A 15,781-nucleotide genomic window follows, 5' to 3' on the forward strand; every position below is an offset into this window, starting at 1 on the left:
GAAGCAAGCCATTGTTTACCTGGTTAAGTGCAGTGGGGGAACACCACCAAGGATGCAGACAAATATAAACACAGAGACCAGAACAATTGCACTCAGTAATCTGCTGTCCAAGCACGCCTTGAGTCCACAGCGGTATTTCCACCTGATGCAGAACAGTTCAGATGTCCGCTGTGGCCGACTTTGTGAGTATCCGACTGACCTGTTGCTTTGCTGTGCGTCTTTTTCTTTGTGTTGACAGACTCGTATGTGTCCACTCAACATTCTTTGCCTCAGAATATCGGCCAGTTTGAGACGCAAACACTTAACCAGCCTGCCTTCGACCAGCAGGCTCTAACACAAGGTACAAACACACACACACACACTTTCTGTCTCCTCCATTTTCCATTCTGTGTCCCACCCTTTCCCTCTTTTCGGTTGACAAAAGAGTGGAACATTTTTACTGTGATCTTTTATTGTGCAAAACAGGTGTTTTCTTACTGCAAAGTGAATAGACAATGAGCTGTAGCAATTTGCTTAACACTAGGAATTACCCCGCAGCACTTTCTTGCTAAAGCAGCACAATGATTGCAAATGTTGACCTCAAGAAATCCCCATAGTAATGACATCTTTTACGTTAGAGTATCGTTAAACCGAAATCAAACATTAATGATAGAGTAAACCTTTTTGTCAGCTTCTCTCATAGGACACAGCAGCTGTTGGTTGTGGTTAAAAGTCACGCCCGATGCAATTCAAACAGTTCATTTGGTCTCAGAGAGATACGGGACACTTCCACAGATGGCCCATGCACCATCTCAATGCTTTCATCCCTCTGCAGTGTGTTCTTTTTAATCCAAGGTAGTGCACTCACACATTTGGTTTTTCCCTTGTTTCCCCCACATAATTCGCTCGGCCAGAGTCCCAGCCAGTTGGCAGAACTGCCTGTTGCTCAGAACAGCGTGCACCACTGGCAGCGTAGCGCACTGAGAGCGAGCGTCTGTCAGGCGGATCTACTTTCCCCCCCCGTTCTCGATTCGACCGTTTTATCTGTCCAGGACAGACCTGTAATTCCGCCATTCTTACATTGAGTGCCATTCATTTTGAGTGCCATTCAATTTTCAAGGGCACAAAGCATATGTGAGACTGAGCAATGGAGTGGGCAGCTTGTCATATTTTAACCTCCAGTACACCATGGCCATGTATCATATATTATAATGTGACTGTCGACAATGTCACTTCATCTTAATCCCTCAAGGCATCCCGTATTGTTTTGTCAGTTGGCTCACAGCATTCGTACTTATCTGAAAGATTTGAGTCTCTTATTCAATGTATGAATGACGAGCACCCAGACTGCAAACATTTTAGAAAATGACAGGGAGCCAAAGACAGTTTTTTTTTGTCCTTTGCAGTGGTTGCTTTTATTCTGAAATATCCAGTTCCATGCACATGCAATGGTTAAATACAGATGATTTAATTTCATCTATTATAAACAACCTTTAAATTATATTTTAATTGCATATTGAAACACATCATTTCAAAGGATTGTTTTAGTATTCTCAAACCATAACTGAATATGTATTAACATATTGGTGGCTAAATAAGAACACAGTGTTTTGTTCCAGGAACACTTAGGTAGGAGTTAAATGCTGTCTTTCCACGGCTATTTTGGCCACATTTAATTCCTTGTGTTGTGTCTTTTAAATAAAAACATTTGTCCCAATAACACACAGATTCGTAGACAATAGCAAACTCAAGGCTGAACATCATTGATCATTTGTCTGCTGCAGGCAGTTCAGTGCAGGTTCAGTCATTTCTAAATCAATGGAAACCAGCTGACGGGCCAAGTTTTTGCCTGTGTTTGTTGTGCGGAAGTTGTACTTTTACCCAAGATATGCAATTATTATTTTTGCTGAGGGAAATGTTTGCACTTTATGATTCCTCAACTGCATTTGTGCTGAGTTATGGACCCATTGCAGCAGTCAAAAGTCTGCCTGTACTTTTCTGTATGGAAGAAGTGGACGTCTGATCAATATTTTAAGAGGCCGACTATTATCATCTTGCGCCCTACAGGCTTCACCATCACTGATTCGAGCTACAGCCAGTCCCAGTTCTCCACCGTCCAGCAGCTGCAGGATTCCAGCACGCTGGAGTCTCAGGCCCTGTCCTCCAGCTACCACCCCCCGACTCTGCTCCACGTTGCCAGTGCGGAGGTGGTGAGTCCTGGGCCTCCACATGGGCTATTAGCCTTTATGTGCACTCATCTGAACTTCAATTCTCAGCTTGAGATAGCTGATTTCAACAAAATTATAATGATATATGTGCTTACACCACAGGCTTCACTTGTAGATTAGATCATTTGATTTAATTTTGGAACAAGTACCCGCATAGATTTGCACATCAATTCCAAAGTGTTCATAAAGTTGAATCAACTACTCTAAAAACTATTTCAACAAAAACTGCATCCTCTCTCTCTCTCTCTCTCTCTCTCTCTCTCTCTCTCTCTCTCTCTCTCTCTCTCTCTCTCTCTCTCTCTCTCTCTCTCTCTCTATCTATCTATCTATCTGCACAAGGCAACGGTCCACTCATGGTTTGTTACATAACTAATTGAAATAAACTTAAATGTAATTAAGTGTTTGAAGCAGTCTGAATGTTGGTACATAGATTTTAACATTTGTCAAGAACATTGACTTGTAACTCCACTAATTCAAATTGTGTGAAAGATGCAACATTCTTGTGAGTAATAATTAATACTTGGTTGGTAATACTCTATTAAATATTTCTCAACATGTTGAACTCATCCTTTTGAAGACATATCTGAATCAAACACAACACAAAAGCAATAATGTCTTTGTAAATGGATGCCAATCTGCATGAAAGTGTGTGTTTGTTGATTTGTCATTTTTATATTCTAGACAAATGGGCTTCTTCAGCAAAGCAGCCAGGATGAGCTTCAGCTGGCCACTGAAACACAGGACTACCAGGATGACAGCGAGGACAACAGCAAGAGAGCCTACAGGTTCACCGCTAAATCAGTTATTGTGTGTGTGCGTGTGCGTGTGCGTGTGCATGTGTGTGTGCGCAGTGTGTGCAGTGCGCTATTCAAGATTTTGGCTGAGTGATTTTAGTTGTAGACAGTTTGGATGAGGTTGAAGCTTGCTTGATTGGTGAGATTTGAGGAGACGATCCAGTTGGAGGAATCTCTGTTCCTCCCATCGGATGCTGCTGCCATAGCAACATGTCAGACCTGGCACAGCGTGGTCCATGGAAAGTACCTGGTTTTCACCAAAGCACTTGCCATTCAAGCCAAAAGAGTTCAATCTTGTCAAGTCAAACGAGGACATATTCTTCAACCGGCTCTCCGAGTGTTTTGAGAGCCATTTGGCAAACCCCAGGTTACTCAGGAGAGACGTTCATTCCACCATTTAGACCTGATTGCATCGCAGCTCTCTGGCCTGATGAGCTGCGGTGCTGCAGAGATGCGTTTCTATCTGACAGGACACTTCTGCCGGCCTCCTCTTTGTCTTTTATCTTGGTCCCATCCTCGACCAAACAACCCCTTTTGCCAAATGATTGGCATGCTCTATCTCGAAGGGCTAGTGAGAGTGACTCCGTGATCCTTGTTCAAGGTAATTGCATTTCCATAGCAGGTTTAACCGGATATAAATTAGGGCTGTGCGGTATACCGGCTGAACATACCGTCATACCGTGCCGGTAAGGATATTTAACATTTCACAACTCGACACGCAGTGCGCAGCGAAGCTACTTACCTTATCAGGGTTCTTTAGTTCAGTCATGACGCAAAATTACACAGCCAAATTGCATGCTGGGAAATGCAAATTGCCGTAAGTTGCCGGGCGGCGAACAGCTGTTTGTGTGGCGTGTCTTTCTCAATATCCCACAATGCATTTTGGCACCAGCAAACGGAGAACAATAGCGGATGAGAAATGAAAACTGAAAGTCCACAGTCTTTGAATATTACTGTTGTTGAGTCACAACATGTCGTTTTAGGATGTTTTCTGGCGAGAAAATAGTTGGTTAAGTTTCAAATCTGTGGTCGGTTTGTCAAGAATCAGCCGACTTATAGAGTTACCGACGGTTTCAAGGTTATGAGGATCTACCGAGCAATCTTTATTCGTTTATTATTTATTCACAGTAACGTTACGTCAGTTTGACAGAGGGAAAGGTTAAGATTTATAACTGGTAGTAACGAACTAACTAATAGTGTTACAAACGGTTTGTGTCACGGTTTGTGTCACAGAGTGTTGTGTTGTGGTGTTTAACCCTGTTTAAGAGTGTTAGTTGTGGGTTATCAATTGTTGTTATGAAGTTAAATACACAACTAAAGTTTGACCCATGACTGGACTTAGAGCCCTGACACATAAGTTTCCCGCTGCATTTTCAACATTAAGCTGTGAAAACATAATGCTGCTTCCTGCACTTGTCACAGCTCACGGCGAAAAAAATACCGTGAAACTGTCAGAATCTTACAAAATACCATGATATGAATTTTGGGCCACAGCACACGGCCCTAATATAAATTCTGAGAGTCGGGCATGCATAAGTACTTTAAAGGTTGGATTGCGTCCTACAATGAACAAACAGGGCCATAACCTGCCTTTTTGTTATCAGCATCTTTCATTTGAAGCTTTTTCCCTGTAAAGCAATGGCATTTCACGACATGCCCTGGAGATACTTCATGTTTGCAGGTATCTAAGGCTCAGCCTCAACATATTGTAATCACTGTACATCTATATATCAGACCTACCAGGGATTTCCCCCGCCCCAACTTTGTGAAAGGCAGAAAACGAGTCTCCTCCGTGCTTTATGAATTCATCGTGCCAAAGTGTGACGTGAATATATAGACTACTTACATGTACTGTCAGTTTATTATCAAATCGTACTATAAATAATAGCAACAAAGGCTTTTTTTGCTATTCTTTTCAGGTGCAGTTGGTGTAATAAGGGCTTCAAAAAGTCTAGCCACCTGAAGCAGCATGTGCGCTCCCACACCGGGGAGAAACCATACAGATGTCATCTCTGTGGACGCGCCTTCGTATCAGCTGGAGTGCTGAAGTCCCACCTCAACACGCATACAGGTGAGCTGGGAAGTCTCCAAACGTCTCCCTAAGTTAGTTAATTAGATTTCATTAAGGTTATAGCCCCATTTTTTTATATATCTAATTTTCCTATGTATTTAAATGAATATTTAAATGATTAAAATCCTAGTAGCACACTGTGATTAAACATCTCCCAAAGCCTGGCCGTGCTTTTAATTTGCACCATGATCATAAATTTAAACGTTTTGAATTAAATTATATGATTACTTCTTCCCACGTCTGCTACTGTGTTTTGTATAAATCCAAGATATGTGAACAATTGGAAAAGGAAAATTCCCATGACCCCACAATAATATTAAGGTCATATAATGAAGGTTTTACAAAGTGCCTCAATGTTTAAAAATCTGAGTGAGAACAAGATTACAATTATTTACTAAATGGAATTTATGAAGGCAGTTAAAACAACTAAATGTTGAGACAGACAATGCTTCATTAAGATTAAAGTTTCTTAGCAGTAAAAGAAAAGTAATGGAGTTTTATAATTTGTGTTTTTAGGTAGTTCATAACTCATTCTTGATTCTTGTATAATAGAACTCCCTGAAACCTGCAGACACTGTGTGAAACCCTGCCTCTCTCCTCTCTCGCTGACAGGAGTGAAGCCTTTTAAGTGTGATGTTTGCGACGCCTCATTCACCACCAATGGCAGCCTGAACCGCCACATGATTATCCACATCAAGTCCTTCAAATGCTCCATGTGCGACGAGAGCTTCAGGACCAGCCTGCTGTGTAAAAAGCATATGAAAAAGGAGCATGCGGTGGAGGATCAAAGTAAGGAGGCCGAGACAATATTCTGACATTTAATTACAATTGAAACAGATTTTTTTTTTAAAGAAGAGAAAGAGGAAATGCCAACAGTCTACCAGCATGCGACCTATAACAAAATTTGTCTGTGGAAATTATTTCCTGATGTATATTTTTTACTTGCATACAAAGTGTTTTTACTTGGCATAACGTGTAACCCAATGGTCACAGTTTTAGGTCTGGATAGTCAAGATGTCGAGGAGGAGGAGGAGGAGGAGGAAGAAGAAGAAGACGAGGACGAGGACGGGGAACAGAAGTCCAAGAGGCGGGGTTTGGAAATCGTCACTTTCACCGAGGAGCAGGCGGCGGAGCTGGCGAAGGATCCCGGGGAGGAGGCCTCGGTGTCGGAGCGGATCCTCGCCCAGTCGGCGGCGGAGAGGGACCGGATCAGCGAGATCAAGGACAAGGCCGTGGAGCTGGAAACAGAACCCAAGTTTGCCAACTGCTGCAACTACTGCCCCAAGAGCTTCAAGAAGCCCAGTGACCTCGTCAGGTGAATGGCCCGTCTGCTTGCCGTGGGCTCGGCGGCGCAACGTTTGATTACGAAAGAACACACTACGTGTCACGCTTTACAAATCTACTTGCATCTTTACTCAAATAATTTCAAAAAGTAAATACTTTGCCAACTTAGCTCATATTATATTGTTATAAATGCATAGTAAACATGTATTCTGACCTGTCACTTGAAAAGCTGATGTAGTGAGCAGCTCTTTGTAAATAATAGACGGCAGTAGAAGAACGACTCTGGTTCTCGTCCATCACTGGCAGCTCCAAGACACCCGACTACATTATGTAATAAAACGGCTCACATTTCATTTCTGACCGTTAAACTTTTCCCCACACCAACATGGCGAGAATTACGACATTACTGAACCCATATAGATGAAATATGAACATATTAAATCAAGTGTTGGTAGGTCACCCACACTCCCCATACAATTTGCAGAGGTAGTTGTGTGTCACACCTCCCTAATTACAGATGAAAAGTGGGAAAATGTCGGTCACTAAATCGTACATTGTCATTTCCTTGAATTCAGAACATAGCTTTGAAGTAGTTTGAAAGCGGTCATATCTGGTAGAAGAATTGTTTAAAATAAGCACACAATTCAAACAATCTATATTTGAAATCTCTCCAGAGGCCGGTCCATGCTGTTGGACCTATCCTCTTTTGAAGTGAGCTCTGACTTGTCTCCTCTCTAACAAGCCAGACAGTCAGCAGTGAGGCACCTTTCTTATTGAAGTTTCCATATTAGGAGTGCATTTGCAATTTTCTCGTCTAACAACCGCGCTGAGGACTGAGATGGAAGTGTGCTCTTCGGTCGCAGCCAGTAAACACTCGCCTGGCGGTACATTGTGTTTTCCAATTCCATTATTTTACTCGCGCAAACAAACTGAAGTTGCATTCGATTGCTGTCTCCCCCGCCCCTCCGCTTTTTAAATCTCTTATCTGTCCTCGCGCTCTTCTAAATGCACCTTTTTGACGATCTGCTTTACTGTCCAGGCACATTCGCATCCACACAGGAGAAAGACCGTACAAGTGTGACGAATGTGGGAAGAGTTTCACGGTGAAATCTACCCTGGACTGCCACGTGAAGACACATACAGGTTTGAGTTTTACCACTGGATCTGGTTGCTTTATAACAAATTGAGGTTGAAGTTGTTTTTACTTGTTGGGCTCCTGCTGGCTGTGGACTTTCTGGAACGTTGTGGTAGATGTGAAATCTTTAGAATGGCTTGAAGGAAAAGTTTCAACTTTGTTCATAATTGCCGTTTGATGCAACACTCTCTCTCATATTTGTGGTAACAATCGTCTCATCGAACTCTCGGCAAAGCCGCCAAACTATTTCTTCAACCGGAATCTATCCAAATGTGCTCAACATCAGTTGACATGTGTTGGCATTATGCAATGCTTCCCAGCTTAACTGTGCCGAACACTGTTAAATACTTCGGAGAGAAAAAGTAAAGTTAAATAAAAGTCCCCCGACCTGATTGCAAACTCTGTTGGGGGCGATACTTTTAATTTTAATGCTGTTTGATATAATCAACTATTGAGACGATCGCGCCACTGATTTCAACATCCATATTGCATAAAGAACGGCGAGGGCTTTTGACGTTTTGAACACAGAGAGACGTCCTTTCTGTATCGTTGCAGGTCAGAAACTCTTCAGCTGTCACATGTGCAACACCTCCTTCTCCACCAAGGGCAGCTTAAAGGTGCACATGCGCCTCCACACCGGCTCCAAGCCCTTCAAATGTCCCTTTTGTGAGCTTCGCTTCAGAACCTCCGGCCACCGCAAGACACACATCCAGTGCCACTTCCGGCCCAGCCTCGACAGCCGCAGGTCCAAGCGGTCCGCCTCGTCGACCGGTCAGAGTCAAGACCCCGAGACCGGGCAGGCCTTGGGACTGGGTCAAGGGCAGCAGCCAGCATCTTCAGAGGTTCTTCAACCTGTGTCTCTGATGCAAACGTCCAACTCCGACCCCAACATTTACCTCCCGGCCAACCAGGTCCTGACGGGGCAGTTTGACCAGAATCTGCTGCAGCCTGGACTGGTGGGACAAGCCATCCTGCCCGCCTCCATGTCAGGTAGGGATCATGGACGAGGTCACACATTACAGGTAATAGCTTGTGATAAGAAGAACGTTTGCGTACGTTGATGCAGAGCAGACAATCGGGTGTCTGGTTCAGAGCTTTGATTTTTATTAACTCTGAAGTCACGCCGCATCATTTACAGGAGTCGTAATTTTTCAGATACTAAATTTACCCGAGACGGGGCCCACAGAATTTTATTATTCCAAAGAGTCACCGTGTGACGTTACGGATGACCCAACGGCAACAGCTTTTATTTGAATTCAGCACTTACTTTGATCATAGCGTCCGCCTGGTGAATAACTCACCGCTCTTTGTGGGCGCGACTGAAATGCCTCTCAGGTTGATTAACGCTAGCGTCGGTCGGTCGGTCAGTAGGTCGGTTATCAGTCGGAAGTGACTCAGGACGACATCAATTACAACAACACAATGCCTGATTTGGCAAATGCTGTAAAGGTGGACGGTACAAGCCACCTTCTGTGTTCCCCCTTTGCTCCAAATCACAGGATTTTAACACAAATCTGCTTCTTCATGATGCAAAAACTCCTCTAAAGTTTTTGATGTTTGTTCTCATCTTAGCTGTGTGTGTGAGGCAGATAAAACACCCAGCATCGTGTTTTATTATATATATTATCTTTTCATGTTTTCACAGGTAAAATGTTAATGTAACGGCATGGCAAATTCAAGATTATGCTTCCTATTCGCGACTAACCCTTTAATGGGAAGTTTCTGTGGCATTCACTTCACTGAATGAGTTGCAAATGTGGGGACTCAAGATTCGCTCTTTGTGTGACTCAACAAAAAGTCAAATGTGTTTACTGAAGGCGGTTTGCAGCCATGAAATGTCTTTCCGCACACAGCAACGTTGGGGCTAAATAGGTTTTCCAGTCATTGTTTTCTTCTTCAAGCTTACTGCTCAAGATATGAACATTCTCACTCTTTCTCTCTCTCCTTTTCTTTTGTCTGCATTGTTGTGAGAGAAGTAGTATTGGGAGTGCAAAGTGGACACTGCAGGTACTCTTCTCCAAAAAAAAACCAACCTCTATCCTTTCATCATCTGGGAAACGACAGAATTCCTTTCTTTGTTGTCCTTCCATCTTATGGCGCTACTTATTCTCCACATATTTAGTACTCTCACTCCAGGGACGTTCTTGCTCCAGCAGGAAACCACCAGGTCGGTTTCATAGCTCAGAGGCCGAGCAGTGCACGCAATGGACTGTATGTCGTGTCTTTACGTCTGGCCTTTGACGCCAGCTGATTATTGTATGCGCCTCCAAGGTCATCCTCGTCTGGTACCGTTAAAGTACCTCCTTATTTGTCCAGATACATCAATAGTTTTTGGGTTTTTTTCATGCACTTTGTTCACAAAACCTCACACTTCCGCAATAACCCTCCTATTCACTGCAGGGATTTGTATTCTTTTTTTTTTTTGGTGTGTGTCAAACAGTTGTAACTATACATTGCTCTGGCACGAACAGCTGGTTGAGCTAAACGATGCGCTATTTATAAAATGTACACGCACGTCGAAGCTGGAACAAACTGTACTTTCCGTCCCTCTGCTGCCTGAAAGGTTAATTAAAGTTTAACAGTCACACAAGTTGAGTATTAATAGCTAAAAAGGGAAATGTGTGTGTGTATGTTTGTGTGTGTGCTGCAGCTGCAGGAGACCTTACAGTGTCTCTTACTGATGGCCTGACCACGCTCGATGGCATCCACCTGCAGTTGACGCCCGCCAACCTGGTTTGCCCCAACGTCCAGATCTCCGGCATCGATACCAGCAACATCAACAACATCACGCTGCAGGTTACACACACCGACTATTGTGTTATTATCCGTGCGTGACCTCAGAGAGACGGTCAGGATAGTTTGGAAGTGGGGTGGCGCGAGGTGCTTATGCCAGTGTTTTTTCACAGCGGTTGATATTTTCGCTGCTTTAGTTTTTACCCCAGACGACCCTTTCAAGCGGGGAACTGAAACCGTTGCGTCTATCGACACTCATTTCAAAGCCACAAGAATCCATTGGAAAAGGTTTTTGCTTGTGTCTTCGGAGACAGCGTAGATGACGTCAGAGAGGGCTGTCTGACGGCGAGGTAAAGCGGGCGGGGGGAAATATTCTATCACTGTTTTGTACTGATGTGAAAAAACAATTGGCGAAAATGTGTTTCGTCTTCCGTAGCCAATACACTTAACAATAAGTAGCTCATACAACGGCCTTCAGAAAAATCTATAATGATGCCCCTTTAAAATGTTAAAAAGTAAAGTTAATGTTTTTGTGCCTCTTGTGTTGGTCGTGAATCACATTTTTAGTGAATGGCGATTGCCTTTTTATTGCTGTATTTTATGAGAAAGTGTAGCCGGTGCACTGGAGGGTTTCCTTTCTTATTCTGGTGTCGTCAAAGATCTTTAAGCAGCACTTGGATGAGCAATTCGGAGAAGTAGTATTTTTGTGTCATGTGTTTATTTTCTAAATTAATAAAGTCTCAAGGCCCGCACTTTGAGCACGCACCATCATTGACCAAACTACCTTCTTAAAATTAGCATGTGAGCAGGTTAGAAATAGGAATCGTTGCTGCAATGCTTCCCATGAGACCATAGACCAATAACCTTCTTTTACAGACACACACACACAAACTCTTTCTCGAAAAACATTATGTACATCTGAAACATTTGAGCACATTTAAAGTTCTGTGAATACAATTTGCCAAATGAATAATACTATGGTCTTTAAATAGTTAATCAAGTACCTGGTTGTAAGTCTTAGCTTTACTTTTAATTGCTAAACCTGTTTTAATGACATTTCTTCAAAGTTAGAAAAATGGCTTTGATAACTTAAAGCTTAATTTCACAAATAACAACACAAAGCTGTTTGTCTTGCTTTTTTTGTGTGTGTCAATTTCATAATTTAATTGAGCAGAAAAAGATTTAAGCAGGCAACTTTACAGTGATTATAATTTTGCCCGAACCATTTCACTCAATTAAACAGATTAGTTCGTGCAAACTGTTTCTTAGGTGGGTTGATGTGTCATCAGCTTCATTTTCAGCGGCATTGTTCTTCGCCGACAGCTCGTGTGTTTCATTTCCCCGACAAGAAATGTAAAATCGCCGCGTCAACATTGCCTCATTAACTAGTAATGAAGCGATTGGGTTTGTTCAGGGATAAAAGTTTGTTTGTTTTTTGTGTGCAAATGTATTAATGAGTTGCTTTTTGCTGCAGCTGCATTGCCACAGTGACACTGTAATGACCAGGGCATCTTCATGCAGTAGCTGTACAATAGTACAAAGATTAGGTGGTTTTCTTTTTACCATTATATGTCTAATGAGTGTAAATGCACTAAACCAACTGAGCTGTTCAGTTGAGGAGAAATCCTACAATCCCGAAACGAGATTAAATAAAGCTGCTGTACTGGGAGCCCATGATGAGTTTCATTCAGTCAGCTGTAAAATTCATTTAAAAAGCATGTTTTCAACATATCTGACCTGAAAACTGGGGTTCCAAACCAATCAGGCTTTCTCTTTTTTTTGTGCTGAACTGATATGATTTAGATATTGGAAATTGTTCAGATAGTTCATCTCCATCAAAAAACTCATCATGAGTTTGCTTGTCCCAAATGGCGCGCATTACGTTCTAGGATAGATCAGAAGAAGAAGCCTTCCAAGGAAATATATAGAAGTAGGGCAAAGAAAAGTGTCGGACAGAAATTATATCGCCAATTTTCAGTCGTCCAAAAGTTTCAGAGGGTGAAATTTCCTCCCCAGTGACCCTGAAATCTTTTTCCAAAGAAAACCAACGTATCCCTCGGCTGTGGCCGTACATTTTCATTTACTTTTCTCCCCGGACGTCGCCCCTTGCTCTCCATCTGAAGCAGTGCTTTCTCTTGCAGATCGACCATGCCCTCCTGCAGCAGACCTTACAACAAGGCGGCCTCCTCTCTCAGCCCCTGAGCGTCGACGCTGGCCTCATCTCCCACTCTGGCAACCAGCTCTTGTCCGCCACTGACCCCTCGGTGTCGACCAACGTCGTGATCCACCCACTGACCAGCCTCACCCTGCAGCCTTCCTCCATCACGCCGACGCAGGTCACAATGGCCAGCCTCTCTGAGCAGGACGCGGCAGGTAGTGTGCGGTTCGCGCTCAGCGGGGGCAAGACACTCTCTGGAACGAGCCGAATAACCGACCCGTGCTTTTTTTTTCCCTCCCCCCCCCCGTGGATTCTGCAGGTTGCCATGTCATAGGCAGCTCTGGACTGGTTGCTGGAGGCCCCAGTGGACAGGAGATCACATTGACCATCAACAACTCCAGCCTGACTCAAGCCCTTGCCCAGGTTCAGGCCCACGCCTCAGCTGCTGGTGGCAACACTGCAGCGGGAAACCCTCAGGAGATCACCCTCACCATATCAGGTATGGAGCCCTTAATAATGCAGCTCCAAATGACTTGCTGTTGACTGCATACCGTTGCCTTGTCTCTTCACAAGTGCAGGAGCAATAACAAAACAACATAAATGAGATGAAAATACCTTTAAGGATCGGTAACACGGTTATTGATTTGCTCCCTCAGCGGAGACGAGACGCGATATTAACTCTGAGCCCGTAGATCCATTTTGAAGCCGCTTCACAAATGAAGATTAAAATACACAGGATTAGAGGTTAGGAGTTATATGCCCTGTTTACAAAGCTTTTTTTTTCTCCCACACATCATCTGCAAAACAAAGTCAGCTGGTCGTTAATCAGCTGGAGGTACATGTTGCATGAACAGCGCCGAGGCGAGAGCCTCTCTAAGCCCCCTGCAATCCAGACTGATCATTCCCCACCTTTATGACTGGTGCAGTCTGGGTATTTCCTCCAGGCACTTTGACTTTTTAATCAGCATCTGATGTATCTTACTGTATTGTGATAGAAATCCTTTAGATTAAGCACGCTATAAAGATAAATATAGATATATATATATATATTGGTTTGTGTTTAGTTCTCTTTCTCTTGAAGCTGGATTAAGACCTTAATAAGATTTTATCAATTCATTTTTCTTTTCAGTATAGTAGGCAGTGAAAAAGAAGGCAAAATGGACCGCAGTGCATCCACACTGCGATCCATCATCAACACACAAATGGACCAAAATGTATTCAACATCCTATCCTCGCCTGGTATAAGAAAACCACTGAAAGAGCTTGAAATGTGAATGACTGTGAAATATTTAGAAAATGTCTTCCATTCTGGACTATAAATGGCTTTTCTCCATACTTTTGCAGGTCAGGATCTGCTCCCCCAGCACAGCCACCCTAATGGGGTGGAGATGACTGGCAGCATCAGGATGGCATCGCCGCCCTCCAGCGCCACCCTGACCATCACCAATGATCACCTCCTACCTCAGAGCCCCGCAAACACTGGAATGGCGGGTGAGGACTCGTTTGGCCGCCTGTGTTTTCTTTCCCAGGTTACGACAAGTTCACATTCACTCTTAAATGTTCCACAGAGTATTCCCAACATGTTCAATGTTCGCGGACTTTTTGCAACATTTTAGCAGAACTTTTTTTTCAAAACAAATTTGTCATGACCGCGCGTGCCGTCGCTCCAGTCTGCCACGCACCGACAAGGATGCACGCTCCAGTTTGCCGGACGTCAGTTAGTCTTCGATCAGCGATGAGTGTAAAAGAGCGGATCAGTTTGTGACAGTAAGCGAATACATTTCAATCCCTCGTTTATTGAAATATATTTAACAAAATAAAAAATGTCTCTGCTTACATTTTCCGCCCTTCAAATGATAAATACTGTACGTCCCTCAAAAAAAAAAAGGCTCTAAAAGGCCTCCGAGACGTTCAGTCACAAAGAAACCATCCTCTCTCTTTCAGTCAACTCCGCGTTCCGCGCGACTTGATTGTGAGTTTTATAAATACACACAAAAGCCGGATCTTTGACCTGCATCAAGCCCATTAGTGACGCGCTCCACTCACTCATCACACCACTTGACTCGGGGGAGGGGGGGGCACCAATTTAGGCCAACAAGCACGTCAACAAAGCAGGAGATACCCATCCTGCTGTTGCGCAAGCATCGCCACAGTAACCCACTTGAGCAGAACCGATTAAAATCGCCGGCCATTTGATGGGATGGCGTACGCGCAGCAAGTGGGAGAATGGCACACTGCGTAGGCCGAGTCTCACCTCCCACCAGCTGGTTTAAACAACAAACAATGGACCGCTCATGTAAATGTGACTCAACACCAAAGCCGTTTATGTTGGTCGGCTAACGGCCGGTGAGGAGTAGAGATCAATGAAGCAGCGGTAATCTGGAGCTGCCTCAAATACTCAAAGGGTTATTATGAGAAAGGAATGCGTGTTTGTCGTTGAGAAGAGGAGGATGAATGTCACCACGTGAGAGAAACTTCTGCTTGCACACCTTTTTTTTAAGGGTTCAAAAGCAGAGACGCCTTCGCCTCCAGTGATGCATCCCATGATAAAACTCCAGCATTGATGCAGAGGCTCAAACAGCCTTTTCATTAAATGGCATCTCTCTCCGCTCCATCCCCACCTATGGAGTCATCAAAGGGTATTTGGGAGGCTAAAATAGCTGCCACATAGCCTTTTAAGGTCAAATAAGGCATGGCCCAATTCACACTTCTTGCACAAATCGCTGCAGTGGAAATTGACTTATACTATAATATCAAACCACAGGGATCCTCTCAACTACCGTGATCTTTTTTTTTTTTTTTAAAACAACGGGGTTTCCGTTTAACTCTATCGAGTAAAGAAAAGTTGACTTCTCATTTCCAGCCGCCAAGCACGGATTTTATCGGCTGAAGTTTCTCCCCTTGCAGTTCGAGCCCGATAGCGAATTCACCAGAACTGCGAGTAAGTTACAACCTGCGTCTCTAGCTGACAATTTTATTAATGTTTCATTTTATTTAAGAACCTTGTAATAGGGTCTCAAATATTCTCGGGGCGTGTGCTGGCTCCATCCATGACATAAATACGGTCTGAGGGCAAAGCTGCACGTCTTCTAGAAGAGATTCTCCGGTTATTACTCTGCTGAAGGCAGTAAACTTGTCGGGCACGAGGACTCTTGCTGTGGACTTTGGAGCAGCCAAAAGCAAATCTATTCATTCCAAATTACTCAAAAATATATATATGACCCCGTAAAGTTGTTTACGTTATTATAGGGATAGAACTGAACTTTCAAACATCACTTTCAGCTCCGGAGCATCCAGAGAATGAGTAACTCTTGTGGGTGCAGAGGTCTGGAAATGACACACCGTGATCTCCGTGTCCTTGGTTTCAATTGTTGGTTTGAATCCGACTTTGTTTGGGAT

The 15,781-nt window shown here is 43.6% G+C and overlaps 1 protein-coding gene across 3 annotated transcripts in view; it reads left to right on the forward strand.

Moving 5' to 3' along the window:
* The window catches only part of LOC137780768 (zinc finger protein 236-like), a 44,938-nt gene that overhangs the window by 19,438 nt on the left and 9,719 nt on the right, over window positions 1–15,781 (forward strand). For all 3 annotated transcript variants that reach the window (XM_068568973.1, XM_068568975.1, XM_068568974.1), the window contains 12 exons: window positions 239–340; window positions 2,047–2,189; window positions 2,889–2,992; window positions 4,921–5,072; window positions 5,685–5,861; window positions 6,066–6,387; window positions 7,396–7,499; window positions 8,047–8,481; window positions 10,142–10,287; window positions 12,366–12,597; window positions 12,702–12,881; window positions 13,727–13,873. In XM_068568973.1, coding sequence (XP_068425074.1) covers window positions 239–340; window positions 2,047–2,189; window positions 2,889–2,992; window positions 4,921–5,072; window positions 5,685–5,861; window positions 6,066–6,387; window positions 7,396–7,499; window positions 8,047–8,481; window positions 10,142–10,287; window positions 12,366–12,597; window positions 12,702–12,881; window positions 13,727–13,873 — 2,244 coding nt within the window. The remainder of the gene's footprint in view (window positions 1–238; window positions 341–2,046; window positions 2,190–2,888; window positions 2,993–4,920; window positions 5,073–5,684; window positions 5,862–6,065; window positions 6,388–7,395; window positions 7,500–8,046; window positions 8,482–10,141; window positions 10,288–12,365; window positions 12,598–12,701; window positions 12,882–13,726; window positions 13,874–15,781) is intronic.

The sequence above is a fragment of the Clinocottus analis genome, unplaced genomic scaffold (genome assembly GCF_023055335.1).
Source record: "Clinocottus analis isolate CAN_PGR_092001 unplaced genomic scaffold, fCliAna1.0.p SCAF_9, whole genome shotgun sequence".
NCBI lineage: Eukaryota > Metazoa > Chordata > Actinopteri > Perciformes > Cottidae > Clinocottus > Clinocottus analis.